Source organism: Sodiomyces alcalophilus (assembly GCF_042370955.1).
Source record: "Sodiomyces alcalophilus JCM 7366 unplaced genomic scaffold ACRALscaffold_4, whole genome shotgun sequence".
Classification (NCBI taxonomy): domain Eukaryota; kingdom Fungi; phylum Ascomycota; class Sordariomycetes; order Glomerellales; family Plectosphaerellaceae; genus Sodiomyces; species Sodiomyces alcalophilus.
Genome location: NW_027263535.1, coordinates 2,323,548 through 2,345,533, shown reverse-complemented (window position 1 = coordinate 2,345,533; position 21,986 = coordinate 2,323,548). Strand labels below are relative to the sequence as shown.

Below are 21,986 nucleotides of genomic sequence, written 5' to 3'. Positions count from 1 at the left end.
GGTTGGCTGGGAAGTGAAGCTTGGTCAAAAACGTGTCGTGTCGGTGACGGTGAAGAGCTGCATGGCCCATGGGCGGCCTCTCAATTGCCATGGATGTACGAGGTACGTACCTTATGCGCCTCATCAGAGATCCCATCATCCAGTAGGAATGGCGAGATCGACAGCTGGGGTGGGGCACCTACAGGTACCTGAGGTCATGAGGTACCTAGGCACTGAGCTCCGATACTTACGAAGATGGAACGAGTTTTTTTTCTTCTCGGCCGCTCACTTGCCATCTTCGTCGGACGGGAGGTTTCCACAGCATGAGGATGTGAAGCACACTTCTCCGGTCTCTCCTGTTGCTGACTGTAGTGTACGATACTGTAACATCTCGCGCATCGGCTGGCGCAAGAGCCTGGCATGCCGAGAGGAACACCCCCGTCATTGGGGCAGTGCGCCGCCGCCCCCTCGGCCTCAAGTACCTGCTTGTATACAAAGTACATCCTCGTGCCTAGGAACACCGCGTAGCCTTGGACATACGTCATGAAAAGAAACACTGGGCTGGCGGCTGGTGCAACGTGCCTTTTCGTGTTCAGCCAATGAACTGCACGACATTGTCGAGTCAAACCGTGACTTCATCTCGGGGAACAAGCAACCAACCCAAGAACCGAAAGAACGGACATGTTGGGTCAGAATGAAAGACGGAGCCTAGCTTTAATGCGTCGTCGCTTCGACATCCAAAGGCATGTCAAGCTTCGATTCCGTTGCAAAACATCTATCTATAGATGGATATGATGGCCTGTGCCATTTCTCCTGACCCACCCGTCTCGTCTCCTTCTACAGCACCCCCTCGCAAGACACCGTGTATTGCTGTTGCTCCACGGAAGACGACGGCAATTGCAACATAAAGAACAGGGAAACAAGAGACAGGCCACCCCATGCACTGCTCTATACCAACTTCTCGTACCCGTCATAACCATGGCGCCGGTGCTGCCATATATACTCATATCTCATGCTGTCGGACCAAAGTAGAGTGCCGTCCAGGTGAAAAAGGAGAAAAAAAAACTATGCCTCTCTTCCCATTCCCATCAGATTCCACCCATGACTGTTGATTCTGTAGTCAGCCATCACATCCACACGCAAAGGCCTTCTTTCTGGCGGCATCACTTACTTGCGGTATATGTCAGGTACCACGTCAAACTGGCGCCGCCGTCGATCCACGCCGGGTCAAAGTTGGTCTGGTTGAAGAAATCCCACGCAGCCGCCGGGTTGACCGTTGCCAGATTCCCAAACACGATGCCTCGCCAGCCGCCTTCGACCTCGTGCACCCGGCCCTGGCTAAAGTACACGTCCCATTCCTCGCTGACAAACCGTCTCGACCGGATAAACGGAGACGGCGCCAACAGCGGGATCATGTGGATGCCTTGGATGTATTCGATGTTGGCTCCAAAGTAGGTGGTGTGATCGCACTTGTTCTCGAACAAGATACCGGCCACCTTGTTGCCGACAAATTGCTCTGGCTGGACCTGATTGTCGTCGGTGTAAAGATAGTAGTGACTCAGGGACCGCGCCAGCACAGCCAGCTGGAGATTTCCCCTGAGACATGGCGCACTCCCAATCAGTTTACTGCCCCAGGAGCGGGAAGAGAGAAAAGGGTGGAAGTTGCATACCGCATGGCCATATTGGCATCCCCCGTCACCATGCCCCACATCTTAATAGCATAGGCCTGCATCATGTCCTCCGAGCTGGATTCTTGGTCCTAAGCGACAACATTAGAGGGAAAAACTCCCAAGACCCCTGGGGACCACGTTTCACGCGCGTACCTTGCCATCAAAAGACGGGTGAAGACCATGGGCCCAGCTGTGGCCGTGGTACCAGTCAAAAGACCGCCATGGAGGGAAGAACCTGTCCTTGTCGCTCGGGTTGGCAAAATCGCGAATGAGCAAGTCGACATATGCCTTGTTCTCGGGAATCCAACTCGGATCCAGATGTGCAATGGCCGCAGCCGCGAGGATGTGGTAACCATAGTGGAAATGATGGTCGTTGTACATGGTGTTACCAAAGTCCGCATTGGTGTCTCCCGTGATGTACGAACCCGACGACACGAGTCCGCCCCAGACGCCTGCCACCAATTCTCAGTCAGCTCCGCAGCACCTTGCCATAGCAGGAGGCCCGTCCCAGAACTCACGTTCATATACCAGAGGGAACTTCTGCCGATTGGCCGCGAATCGACCGAAAGCGTACTTCAACTTTCCCAGTGCTTCGTGGGCCAACTGCCTATCGCCCAGAAAATCGTTGATGGCAACGAGCAGGATACCAAACTTTGCCAGTGCCTAGCGACGGTTTTTTTTTATTAGTTTCCAACATCAATTCTCACTTCGGCAGAACGAGGATTCGAATAAACAAACCTTCCCGCTGAAATACATCGAATCAAGATCGGACTGCTCCGCCATGTCCTGCGACGCTTCGCGGATGGCAACCCTCCGCACCGCGGCCCTCGCCTGGTCAGACATCTTGGTGAGGGTACCGCGTTCCGGATCCCACGGCGCAAAAGTCATGTCCACCGGCAGCTTGTGCTCTACCATGGTCCATTGGTCGGCCATGACGGCTGTCGCAATACCTTTTGTGGGCGTCTGAAGCTTCATGTCACGGAGGGCCGATCGGGTCGCGCCATCGAAAGAATCGACATGATGAGGCAGAGCATACATGAGGAGCCTGCCTTGGGGGTGGCCTTCCTTGGCAAAATTGAACGTGTAAGAGCCGACTGTGTGGCTAGCGGTCCCGGTGAGCTCGACGTTGGTGGGGAAGACGCCCGCTGCTTCATCGTACAGGGCCTCGCCGTTGCCGGGGTCCTTGGCAACTTGAATGATGCCGTAAAACGGCCGCCGCGCCTCTGCGTATCCGTTGTTGACTACGTGCAGCTCCAGGGGGTCGCCACGAGTCGCATAGGAGTAGATGCGCCATGTCCTCCCGTCTTCCAGGTGCATGTTGAACTTGACCACGCCCGGCTTGGGATCCCACATGACACGGGTGACGTTGCGGAAGAAGACGCCCGTTTGGATGACTGGGGTCGCCCCGGCGTACTGGGCAGTGACAAAGGCCATGCCCTGCACAAGGGGGAACGATACGGCCGGCCTCGTCGAGCTTCTGTGGGGCTGGAGATGAACGCGCGCGGAAAAGGCGGTTATGTTGTCTGTGGCCAGGGCCGTCTCATTACCGAGCTCTTTGGCACTGACAATGATGGACTGGATGCCGACGGGGTTGATGAAATACGAGGCGGCGCCCGATTGCTTCGTCGGACCATAGACCCTCTGTTGCGCCTCGATGTGAGAGATGGCTATGCCATGGCTTCCGGCGGGCCCTTTTCCCGCAGCCCAGGCTATGGAGTAGGGATATGTGTAGGTCGGTGCCGACTGATCCCCGACAAAAAAGTTGCTGAAGAATTTGTTCGTTTGGATGGGTGGTTGCGATATGACCCCTTTCTTCTCGGCGGGATGGTCGTTGCGAACCTCGAACCAGGGTGGCGGTGGTGCCGTGGAGATGGGCTCCGCAAAGATATCGGGCAAAGGCATGACGAACTTCTCCGACGGATATTCGGGGACGGGTGGCACGGGGCTCAACAAAGAGGAATTGACCTGTATGCTTGTCTTTGGAGAGGGGATGGGATCCTCTATGATGCGGCACAAGGTGACGTGGCCTTCAGTCTCGAGCTCGACGACCACGAGCCCGCTTGTCTGCGGCGTCTTGTCCGATAAAGATGCCGGTATCTGGGCGATTGCTGTGCCCACGGTTTGGGTGGTAACCGCGACAAAGTCGTCCGAGGCGAAACCTAGGAGGCTCGACAGAGGTGGCGTCGCAGGAGCGGTCGGCGCAGGAACCGATGTCGTCGAATACGCCGTCTCGGTTTGGCAGACAACAGGTAGGCTATCGTCAAAGAAGGAATCTCCAAGGAGCCGTGGTTGGAGTTCAATCCCCAGGAGAGGCGGGTGAGTGTCTGGGTTAGGTCTGTGGAGATGCCGATGGGCATGTGGTTGTTCCTGATCAGGTTCGCAGAAAGCCACCTGGACCATGGTTAGCTTGAGTAACCATAACCATGAGGCCACGAGGGGACGACCCCTGGCCGTGGGTAAAGAGAATGAGAACGACATGATCCAATGAAGGAGTCACTGAGGCTCAATCCGTCTGTGCTCTGCGGAACTGTCGCGGTTTGAGAAGGGGGTACTGAGACTGGAACTGGAACTGGAACTGGAACTGGGACATGGCGGATTCACAATCCGAATAAAAGACTCCCCGGGCGGTTGGTTCCTGGGCCCTCGAGTAGAAAGCAAATACATATACGAGCCATGGGCGGCGGAGACGTGTTGCCCGACTGGACTCTTCCGCAGAATTACCGGCGCAACGTGGATGAGAGGAATGACACATCTCAACGAAAATGACGAGGCCTTACCCACGAGGAATGAGGGGAATGGTATCCGCTGTCGAGTCCGAATAAGACAGGGCGCTCGATGAGAACGAGGCTGAGGACAATAGATGAGACGGCGGCGTGCGGTATATTGACCTCGACAGTCACGACCCCTCTAGCATCGCGTTCATACTTCGTACTTGTTCAAGTCGCTCGAGAAACTCGTTGTTTCCATCTTGGCGGCATGGGCGATCCATTTTAAAGTCGCATTTCTCCTTCCCAAGTCCCTCTTGTCGGCATTGGGTGCTGACGTATACACCTCCCCGTTTGCCGTGGGTCTCTCTTTCCCGAGACTGTAAAAACTCCGTACGGGAATGGTGCCAGTACGTAAGTAGTACTCAGTACTTCGCAGCTCCCACCAAAGGTAGCTCCGTATCGACACTCGACGATGCGATGCTGCTGTCAACAGACTACCTACCGAGTAAATCAGACTCAGATACGCTGCGTGGCTCTTCCGTGGAGTGTACAAAGTACCTAATACCTTTTAGTGCTCGAGTACACCTGGAATGGGAAATGTGCATCTCGGACTTCCTCTTGGCGCCATACCATGTAGATCTCTCCGTTGGAATTCAAACCGAGTGAATTTACATTCGTGACATCGTTTGCATCGCCCATGTGATCCTCTCGTTATATGGAATACGTGTACACACCACTACAAAAGGATCACGATGGTCAAGTCGCTTCCAGCATTCAACGCCATAGGGCAACACAGAAAGAAAGTCGCAGAAACGCCAGGCCCCATCCCATGACTCCCCCACGGTAGCCTTGCCCTCAAAGTCCAAGGGCGCTGTACTTTCCCCGCATGTTCTCCCCCAGCCCAGCCCGTGAACTGCCCTCCCCTGATTTATCATGGACTGGTAATCTATGTCGATGCCAGTCCCGCGTTCGACCGTCCTTGTGCCTCTTGCGCCTCCCAAACCCGTCCACCTCGACCTCTGCCGCAGCAACAATCCCATCACCTCCTTTGTTCATGGAAACGGCCACGGAAGTCTTGCCCCTTGACCCATTCTCTCTCCTCTCCCTCCTCGCCGCCCGTCTCTTCTCCTTCTCTTCCTTCTCTTGCCTCTTCCTGTTCCGCTCGTCCACACCCTCCGCCTCCCGCCGACACCGCCTCACCTGCCTCTCGCTGAGGACCCAGGGCGTAGACAGCACATCCCTCCGGAACGCCGTCCGTCGCTCCCAGAGGGCCACCTCCTCCTCAGTGGACCGTAGCACCTTGACCTTCTCGATCTTGATCGTTTTTTCGTCTCGGAAAAGGCCGATGCTGCCCTTGACGTCCACCACGGAACCGACGTCCACACCCTCACACCCGGGTTGCTGATATTCCAGTCGTGGCTCGGACAGGGACGCTCGTGTCCGTGCGCTGCCCGCATCGTCGGCGCCTGTTATATTCGAGTCGGCCAATGCAGCGAGTGTGGTGCATCGCTTCACGGCCACGTTGCATTCAATGCAAGCGCCGCTGCTGTCATCAACCGTGTAAACCCGACGCCCGGGGAAATCGTCGAGGGCAACCACGACGCCGACGATCCGGATCCATTTGATTGGCAAGTTGCCGTGGAAGTAGACGTTCTGGCCTGATTGTATTGGGAAGTCAGTGACCAGCAAACCCCTCATACTGTCGGTAAAGGTAGGCCTCGCTGCTTTTGTCCGTACCTTCAAATCCGGGGTGAGAGTCGAGGTCGTGGATAGACACCGCGTCTAAAAGACACCATGTGTTGGATGTCGGGGCGAGGTCGAAGCAATATTGGGGGTATAGGGTGGCTAGTGCACCCGTCATGGTAGGACCGGCATCTTTGCCTGTCTTTGATCAACGGGAAGCTTCAAGAATTCGCACCGACTGGTACTGGAAGTGCCCGTGAGCCGCGGGTGTTGCGTCAGGTGAACATACACGTCTATATGTACCTACTCCGTTAGGAGACGCGTCTTGACTGTGGCCCGCTTCGGTCATTGGTACCCCACCTTGGGCAGTTTTCAGGTACCGATGTAGGTACTTACGGGAGGATTTTTTTTTTTTTTTTTTTTGGTATTTTGTATTACGAAGTAGGTATGTGCCACTGCATCTGGGAAAGGCCTTGTTCGTCTATTTCGTTAGCATCCTATTCGTATACTGGCCGGATCATTCCCAGTCGATGTCTACGGGTAGACATTCACATGTCTGAATATATTCAAGTTGCTTTCACTCCAAATTCCATGCCAGAAATGATTATTTCAACCAATGATTATCCGCCTGTCATTCCTCAACGCCAATGATCCTTCATAGCTACAGGAATAATCCCAGATCCCAGACCCATAACCGATACCTGAATTACCCACGCCAACCGTAAATAAAGCGCCGACGCTATGCAGAATCACTTTCTGGACCTTTTAGTCCCCCTACTGTCTCCTGCGGAGACTTTAGGCTTCTTCAGCCTGGCAGCCGCAGCCTGGAACGCCTCTTCGGAAGGCTCTTCCTCGATAACCCTCTTGTTTCCTTTCTTCTTCGACGACCCCGCGGCGCCGTACTTGGCCGCCAGGCGATCGAGGAAGCCGGCCCGATTTTGCTGGTTGCGCAAAATGAGTGCGGCCAGGTCGTCCTCCCCGCCGTCCTTACCCTTGCCCTTTCCCTTGCCCTTGCCCTTGTCACCCTTCCCCTTGCCATTGTTGGCCTTCTTGTCGCCAAACAGCTCGTCGTGCACCCCCAGCTCCTTCGCGTACGCTTCCGCCTCGGACGCCTCCGCCCGCGCGGCCCTGGTGCGTGCCTCGCGCTTCTTCTTGCTCTCCTTGGTGTACGCCTTGAAAGCCGGCACGTCGTCGGAGGCGATGGCCGCGTCGATGATGGCGCGGAACCGCTCGTCGTCATCGAGTACGCTGCTCAGCATCACAGACTCGTAGACCTTGTCCATGTCGCCCTCGTGCTCCTCGTAGGCGATGAGTACGTCGTCCTTCTCTTCGTCCGAGCCCTTGTACGCCTTTGCGAACTTGTCGATGGCGTCGGCGGATATCGCGTCCCGGAACTGCTCCCGGAAGTAATCGCTCCAGTTGAACCCATCTGCGTCGACGATGGATTCGGAAGTCGAGCCGGTCGTGTCGTAGCGCTTGCGCCGATCGGGGTCGGAGAGGATGGCATAAGCAAAGGCAATGGCCTGGAACTTTTCATGCGCTTCGGTTTTGCGCTCGGCCGGGACCTTGTCTGGAAGAAGGCTTCAGTCATGTTCGATTCGGGCTGCCCCTTTCTTCCACGTTGGGCGGCATGCACGAACCTGGGTGGTTTTTCAGGGCGGCTTTGCGATAAGCAGTCTTGATCTGATCTGCTGTGGCATCTCGGCTGAGGTCGAGCGTCTCGTAAGGGTCAATGGTCGGGGGTTCGCCTTCGACTATCTCTTCGGAGGATGACATGATCGGAATCGTCTGTCCGAGGGTGTGGTTTTCAGAGCAGATTGATGGACGGGGACCTGGGGAGAGTGATACTTGGTGAGCGGCACTTTACGCGTTAGGACGCGACTGGGAATCTTTACTGGGGCAATGCATTTTGGTCCAATCACCAATCACTTACGAGTATAGTGACCGCGGTACCTTACCATGTACCTAGGTACCTCAAGAGCCACGGTCAGGTACCTATCGGACCGAAGTAGGACGTTTCTACGTCGTAAGAGCACCTTGCCTTTGTCGATAGATACCTACTTGTAACATCCTGTTACCTTTATTACAACTCGGTATACGGACTTCCCTGGCTCAAAAATCTACTCTCTCAAATCACATCCAAAGGCAACCGTGGAAGGTATGGCTTCGTCCCCGGACACTGCGCCTCAGATCAGCCCAGGCGACCACAGAGGGTACATGCAGTACGCGCTCAGCCTGGCAAAGCAATCACCGCCCAAGCCGTCCAACTACAGGGTCGGGGCCGTGCTGGTCGACCGGTCCACCAACACGGTCCTGTCGACGGGCTACACGCTGGAGCTCCCAGGCAACACGCACGCGGAGCAATGCTGCTTCGCGAAGCTGGCTGAGCGGCACGGCGTGGCGGAAGAGCAGCTGGCCGACGCCATGGCAAGCGCTGGCTCCGGTTCCCTCGCGCTGTACACGACCATGGAACCCTGTTCCCAGCGGCTGAGCGGCAACTTACCGTGTGCGCAACGGATTCTTCGCCTGCGGCGCCTCGTGGGCTGCGTTTATGTGGGGGTCAGAGAGCCGGAGAAGTTTGTAAGCGAGAACACGGGCCGCAAGACTTTGGAGGAGGCCGGGATCGAGTTTGTCCATGTGGAAGGGCTGGAGCGTGAGATACTGGAGGTTGCGACAGCGGGCCACGTCAGATAATTGGTGGTGGCGGTGTGGTGGGAAGTACGAATCACGATCGAGGGTCTGGTCCAGGTCGGTTCTGGGCGGGGATCGTCGAGCAAAGAACAGCGTTTGCTGGCTGGTGACAAACGTTACCGTTCCCCATGTTTCTTCTTTTCCTCTTTCTCTCTTTTTTTCCTGGCCTCCTTTGTTATCCATGACGGACCGGCAGCCAGATTCATGCAAGGAAAGGAAGCACGTTGCTGCAAACAGAGGCTTAGGTGTCTGGGCAACAGAGTACATGTAACATGGGGGTACCCTCGCCATTGAAAGTTGATGTGCTGTGTATACCATAAATATACGTCTATGGCCTGTATTACCTCTACGAAGCACCTTATTACCTACCCTAATTTACACTTGAAAATTGGCTGGCGATCGTTAGCCAGACTCTTGGAAATGGAATTATTGGCTGTACAACGGTACAACGTACAACGATACCTATTCCACTTTGGCCAGGGTTGGAATGAGATATTCGTATTCTCGCATATGCAAGATTCATCGTAAGCCAATCTGTCTATCGAAGGATTCTCGTCGCTTTTTCCAGTTCCAACTGTGTGGATTCCATGGGGGTCACTTCAGCCCGTTGTCTGTTCGGTTCGTGGCGTACTTTGTACAACGTCAACCGATGTCATGTCATGTGTGAATATGTACTTCCCCGTGTTGGGCACTGGTCATACAGGAACACCTACGTCAAGTTGCATGCATGTAAGGTACTGAGTTATGGTAATGGAGGAATACCTAGAAGTTAGAGATCCCCTTCGTTTCTTCCATAATTCCCCTCCCGTGTCGCTACTCTGTACCAAGACTAGAAAAAGCAAAGCATAAGATGGACACACCGGGAGTGGGCTGACACGAAGTACCTACATACGAATACGTGTACAATGTACATATTTCATAGGGACAACAGTTGGAGAAACACAAAGGTATCCTATTCCGTTCGCGGTACCACCCCACATTAAAACGTCGCAGGAGTCGTCCCGATCAAACGGATGGAGCCCGGTATTGGTGTGCACACAGCCAACCCTACTGCCTAACCATGCTGCCCAGCGCCTTCCCTGTGTTTGTTGGTTCGGGTCTCAACAGGGACTCCTCCCGGAAGCCTTGAAAGCGGTCTGGGAAAGCTAATCGGCCTGAATGTCATGTAGGAGGCCGTCCATCTCTCCTCCCTTGTCGTCGTCAGGCTGTCACAGTAAGGCTTCTTATATGAAGTATTAAAAACCTGGGAATCCCTGTGTTGGCTTTTTTCATCTTGCAAGCATACGAAGTACAGCGTATTCGTACATAAGGTACCTCTCCATCTCAACCGATGACGACGACTGTCATCTCTCGCTTCACAAGACACAAGTACTTACCGATACATACTTTCTCCGACTTTACCGTACCTTTGACACTTGGACTACAAAATTACGTAGGTACCTACTCCGTCCGTGCTCCTCTCTTAGCGTCTTGACCCTGAGCTCCCCGAGATTATCATAGCACGAGCTACCAGGAGCTCCCAGGCAAGAGACACCCCATCATCCGCCTCTTCTCTCCACCTATTCCCACGGGGTCCCGCACAAAGACACCAAGGTTGGCGGTGCGCTTGTGATTACGGTACCCAGTCAACGAGGCCAAATTATAATTGCTGATACCTAGCGTACCTCTTAGTCTTCCTAGCTCCCCACCTCTTCCCGCGTTCACAACATTCCTACGTCGTACGTCCAGCCAAACGTCCATCGACCGAACCGAATTACGAATACCGAGTTGGCTTCCTCGTCGCTAGCTCATCGAGATCGTCATCTTCTGTCTCGCGTCCATTGGCTGCAAACCATCCGAACAGTCACCGGGATTTTCCTTCCGACGAAACCTCTTCGACCCTTCGACTCTCATCCCAACCTCTCTGTTTGGATTTCAATCGCCAAACCTTCCCTCACACTACACTCCCAATCCATACAATACAACGTACCCGACACCCTCTTGGATCAGTCGCTCTGTGTATCTTAAAAGGAGCGGGGGAGCGCTGTCTGCTGCCTCTCAATCGAAAAGCACCTTTAGCCCAGCCGGAATCTCTGACGGCTCGTGTTTCCTTTCCTTCATTTTTTTTAACCAGCTTTACTTACTCAAAATATGAGCGATCCTCAACGAGGTGGCAGAGGCCGTGGTCGTGGCCGCGGTGATTTCCGAGGCGAATACCGGGGTGGAGGACGAGGCGGCGGAGGTCGGGGCGACTTTAGGGGTGACTCCCGAGGTGGAGGCTTCCGCGGTGGTCGGGGTGACTTTAGAGGCGACTCCCGAGGTGGAGGCTTCCGCGGTGGTCGGGGCGACTTTAGAGGCGACTCCCGGGGTGGAGGATTCCGAGGCGGGAGAGGAGGTGGAAGAGGAGGCGGCTTCGGTGGCCCCAGACGGGAGGATGAGCCCGAGGTCTTCCGGTACGTATTCACCACCTCGCACCAAACGCTCGCCGCGTTACCTTTCGATTTCCATTCCGGCATGCTAACCCAAACCCACCCCATCTTGCAGCCAAGATGGTGTTGGAGCCCCTTCAGTTGATCCTGCCATCGAGAAGCTCGAGAACTCTCTGGTCAAGGCCCACCACGACCAAGGAACTGCCCTGACAAAGAAGATGGCCAGTCTCAAGCTGTCGGGGCCTGGAGCCGATAGAAGCCTTTTCCCGCTTCGTCCTGGTTTCGGTACACAGGGCGTCAAGGTCCTCTTGTACGCCAACTACTTCCGCCTCGACGTCAAGCCGGGCGTCCTGTACGTCTACACCTTCGATGTTTACAAGGGCAATGCCAAAGCCGACGTCACGGGACGCAAGCTGAGGCGCGTCATCGAGCATGCCGTCGCCAAACTGCGCGAGATGGATCCCAGCGCCGTCCTGGCCACCGAGTTCAAGAGCAAGCTCGTCACCCTGAACAAGCTGCAGATCCCGGGCGACACCATCGACGTCGACATGGAGTCCGGCGCCGGCAAGACCGATAGCTACGTCGTCCGCATCAACGACCCCATCGAGGCCGACGTAGCCGGCTCGCGCAAGTACATCGACACCATGGACGACCCCAGCGACCCATTGGGCCACAGCTTCCCCAAGTTCGCCGTCGCCGTCGACGCCCTCGGCATCATCCTCGGCTACAAGGGCCGCAGCGCCGCGGACGTGGCCACCGTCGGCGCCGCCCGGTTCTTCCCCTTCGGCCCCACCGGCGCCATGACACAGCTGGGCGACAGGAACGGGCTGTCGGCCGTCCGCGGCTACTTCCAGAGCGTGCGCCTGGCCACCGGCCGCATGCTGCTCAATGTCAACGTCACCCACGGCGTCTTCAAGATGGCCGTGTCGGTGGGCGAACTCCTCCGATGGGCCGGCGTGGACGTCTTCGGTGGCCAGGGCCAGCCGCCCCGCGGCATCGAATCGAGGCTCAAGACGGCCGCCAAGTTCCTGGCCAAGACGCGCGTCAGGTACGTCTTCAGAGACGCCAACGGCAGAGACATCGAGACCTTCAAGACCATTTACGGTCTGGCGAGCCGTAGCGGGCTGTCCCGAAATGTCCTGCAATCGGGCATGGTGCAGATCGACAGTTCGACCGGCTACGGAGGCCCGAAAGAGGTCTGGGTGAAGTTTGTGCCTCGTGACGGAGAGTCAACTGTTCTGGGAGGGAAGCCCCCCGGCAAGTACACCGTCTCGGAATATTGGAAGTGGAGTGAGTTTTGACTGCCGCCCTTTGCTCTTCTTTTTTTTTCGTCCGTCCTCACGAGAAATCATGTTATATGCTAACGTGGGGTTAGAGTATGGACAAGAGCCGGATCCCAGTCTTCCGCTGATCAATCTCGGAACAAAAGATAATCCCCGCTATATTCCGGCCGAGAGATGCACAATCGCCGCCGGTCAGGCTGTCCGGGCCAAGTTGACCGGTGATGAGACGACGGCGATGCTAAGATTCGCGTGCCGGACTCCTTTTGCCAACGCCGTGTCCATCACGACCACGGCCCGCGACGCCCTGGGGCTCGATAACAACCCCGAACTGGAGCGTTTCGGCGTCCGGGTCGACAAGAAGCTCCTTATCGTCGACGGACGCGAGCTGATGTCGCCCCGGATCATCTACAGGGACCCCAGGACGGAGCGGGAAAAGATGGCCAACACCGCCATGGGTGGTTGGAACATGATGGATGTGCGGGTTGCCAAGCCCGGGCCCGTGATTTCCAACTGGGGATGGCTCCAGATCTTCGGGAACCGATCATACGACGCGACCGAGGCCGTGGGCAAGTTTGTCGAACAGATCAACGACAAGATGGGCATCCCCATCGACAAGAAAACCAGCGGGCGTGGCATTGCGGTCAAGGTGTCTCCGCATGACAATTACGAGGCCAAGCTGCGCGACGTCTTCAAATCCCTGGCGCAGAAGGTCCGCCCGGGGACCAAATTCTTCCTCCTGGTGATCCTTCATGCGCAGGACACGGCTCTCTACAATGTTGTCAAGACCCTGGGCGACGTCGAATACGGCTTGCACACGGTGTGCGCCGTGGAGAAGAACTTTAACAAGGCGAGCCCCATGACGTTTGCCAATGTCGCCCTCAAGTGGAATCTCAAGAACGGCGGGATCAACCATAAGGTCCAGAACCAGATTCCCATCGTGAGGGATGGCAAGACCATGGTGGTGGGATACGACGTAACCCATCCCACCAACTTGAGCTTTGCTATCAGGGACAAGGAGAAGGAGGAGGCGAAGGGGGCCCAAGAGGGGCAAGAGGAAGCTGCGGCTGAGAAGATGGAGAAGGCCGAGGCGCAGGCTAAAAGCGGCCAAGGCAAGGGGAAAGGTAAGGCCAAAGCCCCTGCAAAGAAGCCCGAGGCAAAGTTGGCGGGACCCCTTCCTACGGATTCGAATCGGAGGAGGGGGGGCTTGCCACCCAGCCTGGTGGGGTTGGTAGCCAGCATCGACAAGGACCTGGGACAGTGGCCAGCGGTGGCGTGGGAGCAGCACTCTCTCCAAGAGATGCTCGACCACCACTTGGCACGCATGTTCGGCACGCGGCTGGACCTCTGGGCCAAGCACAACGCCGGGAAGCTGCCCGAGTACATCGTCATCTACCGCGACGGAGTGTCGGAAGGGCAGTTTAGCCAGGTGCTGGCGGTGGAGCTCCCGCACATCCGCAGGGCGTGCCAGGAGAAGTACAAGGCCAAAAACCTAAAGCCGCCCAAGCTGTCCATCATCGTGTCGGTCAAGCGGCACCAGACGCGGTTCTACCCCGCCGAGGAGGGCCACACGACCAAGTCGCGAAACATCAAGCACGGCACCGTGGTGGACCGCGGCGTGACGCAGACGCGGTACTGGGACTTTTTCCTGACGGCGCACAACGCGCTGCAGGGGACGGCTCGCCCGGCGCACTACACGGTGCTCCTGGACGAGGTCTTTTGCTCGCGCCACGGGACCACCAGCGCGGCGGCGGACGAGCTCGAGAAGTTTACTCATGACATGTGTTACTTGTTCGGACGGGCTACCAAGGCTGTCAGCATCTGTCCGCCGGCGTACTATGCGGACATTGTGTGTGAGCGTGCACGTGTGCACCGGTCTGAGATGTTTGACGTCTCGGACACGGCGTCTACTTCGACGGGAGCTGGCGGTAGTGGGTGGGCGGCAGCGGAACCCACGGATCCCCTGAGGGACGCCAAGGCGGTGCACCCGAACCTGAGGGACAGCATGTATTACATTTGAGGAGTGACCGTCATGCAACACAGCCTTTGAGTATTCTGTTTTTGATAGGGCATTGGCCATAGCGCACTTTGCAACGGGTACATAAAATGTCTTTGCTGGCGAGTGGATGGACGGCAGTCTAGTCTGGTTCTTGAATATTAATTAATGAGCTGTTGAGGCCTGATGATGGAAAAGCACCTTTCGGAGCCCTTTCGGAAAGCCAGTTTGGCAATACCCATGGCAAGTGACATGATGCCGGCGTGTAGGGCTCCTCCATGCGGTGGGAGGCCATTCACTGTGTGTCGTCCGGGGGCAGTTCCCCCCATCCCTTCCTCCTCTTCCCAGCCGCAGGTTTCGACCCCGTCTCGTCCGATACGGCCGGGTGAGCCGCACGCACAAAACGTAAGACCCAATCTCTGACGCGTCTGGTCTTCTCAAACTGCGGATGGGAGGCCCGCCCGTTTGGCGCGGCTCTCGCAAAGTCCCTGGCGCGGTAATACCCTTCTTCATCCCCGGGGTCGAGTCTCCGCCGATGAAGAAGGTGCAGCTTGGTCCAGCCCTTGCGCAGGCTCTGCCCGTAGACGCGGCCCATGAAGACGTTCAGGGCCACGTTTTGCAAGAGCACGACGTCCTGCGTCCTCAGCCTCGCCAGCGCGTCCGCCAGCAGCTCCGATTCCCGGTCGGCGGCGGCGGCGGCGGAGGCGGCGGGAAGCCAGAAAGTCACGGCGAAGCCCGCGCGTGTTTCGTCGCCCAGCAGGACCTCGACGAGGGACATGCGCGTGCCGTGGCGCGTGACGACGGTGCGAGGGGCGGCGATGGAGATGACCCCGGCGATGAGATTGACTGTCACTGTCTGGGGGACGAGGGCTAGGAGGTGCGGCGCGGAAGGGATGTCCTCCAGGTCGCTGAGGTGGGTGCTCGCCGCTGTGTTGCCCAGGGGCGGACGGGCGGACGAGGGGGAGGACGGGTCGCCATTGGAGGAGGAGAAGGATCCGGAGTTTCCAAAGAATGAAGTCGTCGTCTTTGTGGTGTCGTCTAGAGACGGGTGGGATGCGGGCGGGAGTTGGGAGGAAGGGATATCCTGGTGGCGAGCGAGCGAGTGGTCGTAGAATTGCGAAAGGAGGTCCTGACGCTGTTCCTTTTGCGAGGGTGCGCCTCCGTCTTGGGTTTCGGGCTCATCTCCCGGTGAATCAAGGGAGAAGGAGAGACTGGCAGTGGAGCAAAAGTTGACGTCCGGAGAGACGAAGAGGTTTGGGTGTGCATGGAGGTGAGAGTGGCCGGTTTCGAGTTGTGGACGTTTCAAGGGCAGGGAGCGCCATGCTGCGTTCCTGCTGCTGCCGATGTTGGTAGATTTAGGGAGCCCATGATCATGAGCGAGAGAAGGGATCCCAAGAAAAGTCGAGATGGGAGGCGTGAAATCTGTCAAAAGGTCGGATGCGGTCCAGTCTATGGAGGAAGGATCGGGAGGGCCAGTGAATAAGATGATTTTGGGCGACATGCAATTAACTTGCTATTATAAATAGTAAGAAATACCAAAAAAATAGAGAGAGGAAGATAATACAGTTCGATATATCCAATGGTAGAAGCATCACAAGTCCAAGTTGCGTGGTTACATTCGAGTCTTCACCGAAGGCAGTCACTTTGCCCGCACTCTTCACCGACAGTCACCGAAGTGGAGGCACAGTGATTACTAATTTAGCGTTCCAAGACTGCCGTGGGTCGGAGCCGAGAACGGGGCACAAGCATGTCCCGATGTACTCTGACCTCGGCATCCACACAGCCCATATCTTGACCCGCCCTGGAGCTACGAGAGGATGGTAGCCGGACGCCATCTCCATGTCACATACTAGTCCAGAGCTCTTGTATCACATACGTGGCCGCTTATGTGTTGATAGGACTTTATTAGGGTCCCTTATCTTAATCTACCTAGGGATCCTCGACTCCTTTACCACTTGGATGTCGTTAGCCTCTGCATTGACCATGTCTTCCGTCTTCACCATCAAAGGGCACATCATCGACGCGTCTCACATACGAGAGTTCCCACGCGGCCTAGCGAATTCACAGGAAGATGTCCTCCAACTCGCCGTCAAAGAATACATCCCCAAAGATAACCCGAACCCCCAACCCGGTGATGTGACCATCCTGGGCGCCCACGCCAACGGCTTCCCCAAGGAACTCTATGAGGCCCTCTGGGAGGATCTTCACGCCCATGCGCGGCGCCAAGGCTTCCGCATCCGCTCCATTCTGATCGCCGACGCCGCCTGGCAAGGCTACTCGGGCATTCTCAACGAAGACAAGCTCGGCAACGACCCGGGCTGGCTGGACCACCCGCGCGACATGCTGCATCTCGTCAACACGCTCCGGCCGCCGCGTCCCCTCGTCGGCATCGGCCACTCCTTTGGCGGCAACGCCATCGCCAACCTCGCCCTCTCCCACCCGCGGCTGTTCACCGCCGTCGTCCTCCTCGACCCCGTGATTTCCAAATGGTCCGCTTCCGCCCGTGGCTCCGTCAGCGCGTCGCCGGCCGCCAGTTCCGCGCGTCGCAGGGACCTCTGGCCGTCCCGCGAAGCCGCCGCCGCCTCGTTCCGACGAAACCCTTTCTATTCCGCCTGGGACCCGCGCGTCCTCGACTCGTGGGTGAAGCACGGCCTGCGCGAGACGCCCACGCCGCGGTATTCAGGCGAGACCGACGCCGGCAAGGTCACGCTCACCACGACCAAGGACCAGGAGGTCTTCACCTACTTCCGTCCCAGCTGGAACGCCTACGATACGCAAGGGAAGAAACTCCTCCGGCCCGAGCTGGTCCCGGACATGGACCCGACGCTCAACGAGCGGTACTACACTTTCCCCGTCTACCGAGCGGAGGGCGCCAGCACGCTGGCTAGGTTGCCCAACATGCGCGCCCCGGTACTGTACATATTCGGGGCCGACAGCGAACTGTCGACGCCCGAGCTGAGGGAGGAGAAGATGCGCGCCACGGGGGTCGGCGTGGGGGGCAGTGGCGGCAAGGCGAAGGGCAAGGCCGAGGAAGTGACCCTCGAGGGCAGGGGGCATCTCATCCCAATGGAAGTCCCCGATACTTGTGCCGAGCACGCGGCCAGGTGGATTGCCAAGGAGCTACAGGTGTGGAAGGCGGAGCAGGCCGAGTACGAGGCGTGGGCAAAGGGTAGCCGGGAGGAGAAGACGACGCTGACGGACGAGTGGCAGAGACACTTGGGCAGGCCAGAACGGCCGGACAGCAAGGGGAAGGCCAAGATTTGAGTCGTGCTAGAGTCGTATCAATGACCACGGCAGTACCAGTACTCATCCTCTCATGATGTGGTGGTGTGTCGACGCTGGCACTGACGCTGGAGGCAGGCGGTGTCATTTCTACGTAGAGCGAGTCAGGGTTGTCAGGACAAGAATGAGGTGCCCAACGCGTGTATTCGTACACGTATCACTTGATGTCGTAGTTTCTGGTACAACATAGGTACTCGGTTCCTTATCTCAGCAAGCTCAGACCACCCTGGGGAGAGGAGTGTGGGTGGCGTAGTATATACAGGAAATAGATTTATACAGAATTACCGGTATGGTACGTATATATGGGTCCGTTTTAGTAATCCAGCTAATTAGAGGTTTTTATTTTATTTATCGTGTTCTCTCCCGTAGGGAGGTCTGAGCTCCGAACGCAAAGATAATCGTAGTCAACGATCGCTGGTTCTATCGCGTTATAAACAACCACGATATTATCGTTTTCTAGGTCTGCCCCGATCGCTTAGTAATAGGCTTAGGCTAATCAATCTAATCAGGTTAATCAGGTCAATCCGGGTCCTTCAAAGGACCGCCCGGTCGCTCGATTCAATCAGGTCAATCAGGTCCTTTAATTAGGTCAATCCGGGTCCTTTAAAGGACCGCCCGGTCGCTCGATTCAATCAGGTCAATCAGGTCCTTCAATCAGGTCAATCCGGGTCCTTCAATCAGGTCAATCCGGGTCCTTCAAAGGACCACCCGGTCGCTCGATTTAATCAGGTTAATCAGGTCCTTCAATCAGGTCAATCCGGGTCCTTCAAAGGACCACCCGGTCGCTCGATTCAATCAGGTTAATCAGGTCCTTTAATCAGGTCAATCCGGGTCCTTTAAAGGACCGCCCGGTCGCTCGATTCAACCAGGTCAATCCGGGTCCTTCAATCAGGTCAATCCGGGTCCTTCAAAGGACCGCCCGGTCGCTCGATTCAATCAGGTCAATCCGGGTCCTTTAATCAGGTCAATCCGGGTCCTTCCATCAGGTCCTTCAAGGTCCTTCAAGGTCCTTCAAGGTCCTTCAAGGTCCTTCAAAGGACCGCCCGGTCGCTCGATTTAATCGTTAATCCGGGTCCTTTAAGAAGGTCCTTTAAAGGACCGCCCGGTCGCTCGATTTAATCAGGTTAATCTGGGAAGCACCAGAAGGAAAACGAGTACCCGAAACCAGGATTAGCATACTGCCTAAGCAGTAACCCATACAAACACGATTAAACCTACCGTCTAAGCTTCTCCTACGCTTAACGATCCTTAGGATATAATTTACTTGGCGATATCTGGTGTGTGGGCGAAGATAGAGGGGGGTCATCACCGCCGCGGAACTGCGTGCGGCTATCTGATTTCTCGACAGGGTATCTAGGCAAGCAATAATACTACTCATACAGGTTCAAAAATACCACAGATTCAATATTCAGTTATTCCTCAGACTCAGACAAGTAATATGGAGTCAATATCTTAACTGGTTATTACGTGGTTACGATTCGAAAAGAGACCCTTAAAATTTTCCCTATACAAAGCGTGCGGCTATCACGACTAACTCTGCGTTCAGTCCTTAGACGTTTATTCTAGGCATCCCAGAAATACTAAGTCAATGTACCTTTTGTGGCGTGTGGCTCAGGTTTACACCTATTAAGTGCATTTTTTGCATTTGTGTGACTTAAGGAGAATTATGTCACTATGTACACCACGAATCAGCCGCCCGCTATTTCCACGCCTAGAATTAAAACGTCTGAGCCCGCTGAGATAATCGGTTCCTACCTTTATGGAACAGCAGGGGCAAACACCGGCAGACTGAGGACTGTTTACGTACATACCTCTTTACCCGATATCAGGCGGAAATATATCGAAGCTTCCTACTATCGAGGTGTATCCTAGCCGTTACTCAGCAATTGTCGCTTTGATTGGCCAGACTCACATTCTCCAGGCAACGGACTCGGGTATATACATATACCTTCGTCCCGAGCGCCTCGCAACCAGCCAATCACCAAAGAAGAAAGATCGCGACAACCACACCATCGTCGCGTCAAATTCCACCCACTTCCATCAACTCCACGTGAGCTGTAACTGCGTGCGCTCATCGTCGCAATCCTACAGTTCGTCCTGTATCGCTCTACAACATCGCTGTACTTTGATCAAACACTGGATTCCGTTGGCAACTGATATTCTTGGTGACCTTTGCCCATCGTCAGCTACCATGCCTCCCGGTAAGTCACCTGCCCAGCCCACCTACCTGTCGCACCTGACTTGTCGCGTCGCCGTAGCTGCCACCCAGCACGCCGCCTTGTCCTATCCATGATGTTCCGATGCGATGCGACTCGGGGATGGTGGTGCAGATGAATTCGACATGTTTTTTGATTTAACAATGCTGACACTTTTCCTCATTAGCTCTCAGCGACCTAGAAAAGTCCGAATCCGAAGTTGAGCTCGAGGTGCCCCTCCGGAGCAGGCGCTCTACAAGTAACGGTAAAGACAGCGTCGGCTACTCGACCGAGTCGAGCGCTAAAAATAATGGCGACGTAGGCGCGAAGAGCACGCGCGGAAAGAAGGGCAAGGCCAAGGACGAGGAGGAGGTGCAAGAAGAGGAAGAGGGTGACGATGAGGTTGAGGAAGATGAGTATGTTTTGCCGTTACCACATGCACTACACACACACACACACACACACACACACCCTCTCTGGATTGACGATCCATGGCTTACACTCTACTTTCTAGGTACATCGTTGAGAAGATTATATCGCACACGGTCGATGCGCAAGTACGTTGGCACGGAACGCCAAACACCGACCCGGACCCTGGAAACACTGTACTGACTTTTAATCTTGTCGACAGGGCAACATCACATTCAAAGTAAAATGGGAAGGCTACGAAGACGAGACGTGGGAGCCTGAGGAGAACCTTTTGTATGCTTCTTTTCACGAACCCCCTCTACATCCCTGACGGTTGCCTACTGCATACGAGGCACAGTTTTACCATTCCATGGGTTGGACATTGTTTTTCTAACGGGAAGAGCGACACAGGGATGGCGCACCCGACATCATGGCCGAATATTACCGGGATACCGGTTCCCGCGAGGAGCTTATCGAACAGGCTCAGGAGGCCAGGAAGACCAAGAAGCGGGGACGCCCCTCGACCGGCGCCACGCCGTCCGGCACCTCCAAGCGCGCGCGGAAGAATGGGAAGCATCCCGCCGATAGCACGCCGCCCGCCAGCGCCAAGGCCAACGCGTGGAAGCCGCCGAGCGGCAGCTGGGAGGACGAGGTCGAGACCATCGACGCCTGCGAGGATGAGCAGACTGGGAAGCTCATTGTGTACCTCAACTGGAAGAACGGACAAAAGACCAAGCACGGCACCGATGTCATCTACAAGCGCTGCCCGCAAAAGGTATGTTATCTCTGCCATGCCATGCATGGATACATAAATGTGAGGCTGACTGGATGATTTACTTTTAGATGCTCCAATTCTACGAGCGACATATTCGGATCGTCAAGACGGCACCTGACGCCGAGTAGGATGGCATGAGGACAGATAGGGCCGCCTGAATTCAAATCACCGTCTCGTCGTCTCGGGGCTTCCCAGTCTTGTACTGTATGTCTTTTTTTTAATGCTTTTCATGTCAATGTACAGCTTTTTCGTTCCGCGTCATATCAAAATTGCTTTGCGCTACAATGCTGGGCCCCGTGTTTCTCGGCCACGTCGTCTTTACGAAAACTTTTGTTCAGGCTCGGACGCCACGTCTTCTAGTAAATCTCTGCTCGTGAATCACGGCAAGTTGCGTTGTTTGGGGAAAGGCGCACGTGAAGCATACGAATATAATCTACGAATACTTCAGATGCCTATGGGCTATAGTCCAAGAAAAAAAAAGGTACGATATTCCTGCCCAAAGACGAAATCGTCGTTCGCCTTGGGGTACTTCGTAGGTCATACGGATCATGTGAAATAGGTACCGTATAATGGGGGGTTCATTGGACAGAGAAAGAAGTACCTTCCTAGCCATTTTTCTACGCCAAGTTACTTAAAACGCGGACCCTGTGAGAAAGGAGGTTGGGCCTCTCCCGGGTAGAAGCTTGGGGACCAAAGACCCACTCATCGGCAGGGGTGAGCTGGCACCGACCATGGCGTAACGGGTACCCAGCCTTGCCATTTTATTGACTTTAAAGAAAGCTGGTGGCGGGGCAACGCGCTTTAATACCAGCCCTCTCTGCTGGGAGCTCCCGACCTCTTTGTACATTCCCCTTCCTCCATTGTTCAGCTTTTTTTTACCTCGATCTTGTCTCTTCAAACATTCCAACCGG

The 21,986-nt window shown here is 55.7% G+C and overlaps 8 protein-coding genes across 8 annotated transcripts; 4 read left to right on the top strand and 4 right to left on the bottom strand.

The window, feature by feature from the left end:
• Positions 1 to 669: 669 nt before the first annotated feature.
• Positions 670 to 4,356, bottom strand: ACRALDRAFT_1064023 (glycoside hydrolase family 81 protein). Its single transcript, XM_071016896.1, has 6 exons — positions 2,388 to 4,356; positions 2,168 to 2,312; positions 1,803 to 2,101; positions 1,650 to 1,738; positions 1,151 to 1,575; positions 670 to 1,084 (listed from the first exon to the last, which is right to left on the bottom strand). Exons 1-6 carry the CDS (start codon positions 4,047 to 4,049, stop codon positions 1,068 to 1,070), a joined length of 2,637 nt encoding a protein of 878 aa, XP_070875024.1. The 5' UTR covers positions 4,050 to 4,356; the 3' UTR covers positions 670 to 1,067.
• Positions 4,357 to 4,996: 640 nt separating this feature from the next.
• Positions 4,997 to 6,320, bottom strand: ACRALDRAFT_1064025 (uncharacterized protein). Its single transcript, XM_071016897.1, has one exon. It carries the CDS (start codon positions 6,053 to 6,055, stop codon positions 5,213 to 5,215), a length of 843 nt encoding a protein of 280 aa, XP_070875023.1. The 5' UTR covers positions 6,056 to 6,320; the 3' UTR covers positions 4,997 to 5,212.
• A 249-nt stretch (positions 6,321 to 6,569) lies between these two features.
• On the bottom strand, positions 6,570 to 7,867 carry ACRALDRAFT_1081971 (uncharacterized protein). The gene is made up of 2 exons (XM_071019238.1): positions 7,681 to 7,867; positions 6,570 to 7,610 (listed from the first exon to the last, which is right to left on the bottom strand). Exons 1-2 carry the CDS (start codon positions 7,814 to 7,816, stop codon positions 6,790 to 6,792), a joined length of 957 nt encoding a protein of 318 aa, XP_070875022.1. The 5' UTR covers positions 7,817 to 7,867; the 3' UTR covers positions 6,570 to 6,789.
• Positions 7,868 to 8,094: 227 nt separating this feature from the next.
• Positions 8,095 to 9,115, top strand: ACRALDRAFT_1064027 (uncharacterized protein). The gene has a single exon (XM_071016898.1). It carries the CDS (start codon positions 8,201 to 8,203, stop codon positions 8,732 to 8,734), a length of 534 nt encoding a protein of 177 aa, XP_070875021.1. The 5' UTR covers positions 8,095 to 8,200; the 3' UTR covers positions 8,735 to 9,115.
• A 1,011-nt stretch (positions 9,116 to 10,126) lies between these two features.
• ACRALDRAFT_1064029 (uncharacterized protein) lies at positions 10,127 to 14,812 on the top strand. Its single transcript, XM_071016899.1, has 5 exons — positions 10,127 to 10,163; positions 10,232 to 10,324; positions 10,403 to 11,163; positions 11,255 to 12,429; positions 12,515 to 14,812. The coding sequence occupies exons 3-5, from the start codon at positions 10,862 to 10,864 to the stop codon at positions 14,437 to 14,439; spliced, it is 3,402 nt and encodes a 1,133-aa protein (XP_070875020.1). The 5' UTR covers positions 10,127 to 10,163; positions 10,232 to 10,324; positions 10,403 to 10,861; the 3' UTR covers positions 14,440 to 14,812.
• On the bottom strand, positions 14,711 to 15,916 carry ACRALDRAFT_1070847 (uncharacterized protein; the record flags this gene model as incomplete). Its single annotated transcript, XM_071017805.1, has 1 exon — positions 14,711 to 15,916. The coding sequence occupies one exon, from the start codon at positions 15,914 to 15,916 to the stop codon at positions 14,711 to 14,713; it is 1,206 nt and encodes a 401-aa protein (XP_070875019.1).
• A 309-nt stretch (positions 15,917 to 16,225) lies between these two features.
• ACRALDRAFT_1064030 (uncharacterized protein) lies at positions 16,226 to 17,928 on the top strand. The gene has a single exon (XM_071016900.1). The coding sequence runs from the start codon at positions 16,399 to 16,401 to the stop codon at positions 17,677 to 17,679; it is 1,281 nt and encodes a 426-aa protein (XP_070875018.1). The 5' UTR covers positions 16,226 to 16,398; the 3' UTR covers positions 17,680 to 17,928.
• Positions 17,929 to 19,669: 1,741 nt separating this feature from the next.
• ACRALDRAFT_1064031 (uncharacterized protein) lies at positions 19,670 to 21,572 on the top strand. The gene is made up of 6 exons (XM_071016901.1): positions 19,670 to 19,898; positions 20,080 to 20,308; positions 20,407 to 20,449; positions 20,524 to 20,594; positions 20,712 to 21,075; positions 21,144 to 21,572. Exons 1-6 carry the CDS (start codon positions 19,889 to 19,891, stop codon positions 21,201 to 21,203), a joined length of 777 nt encoding a protein of 258 aa, XP_070875017.1. The 5' UTR covers positions 19,670 to 19,888; the 3' UTR covers positions 21,204 to 21,572.
• Positions 21,573 to 21,986: the final 414 nt, after the last annotated feature.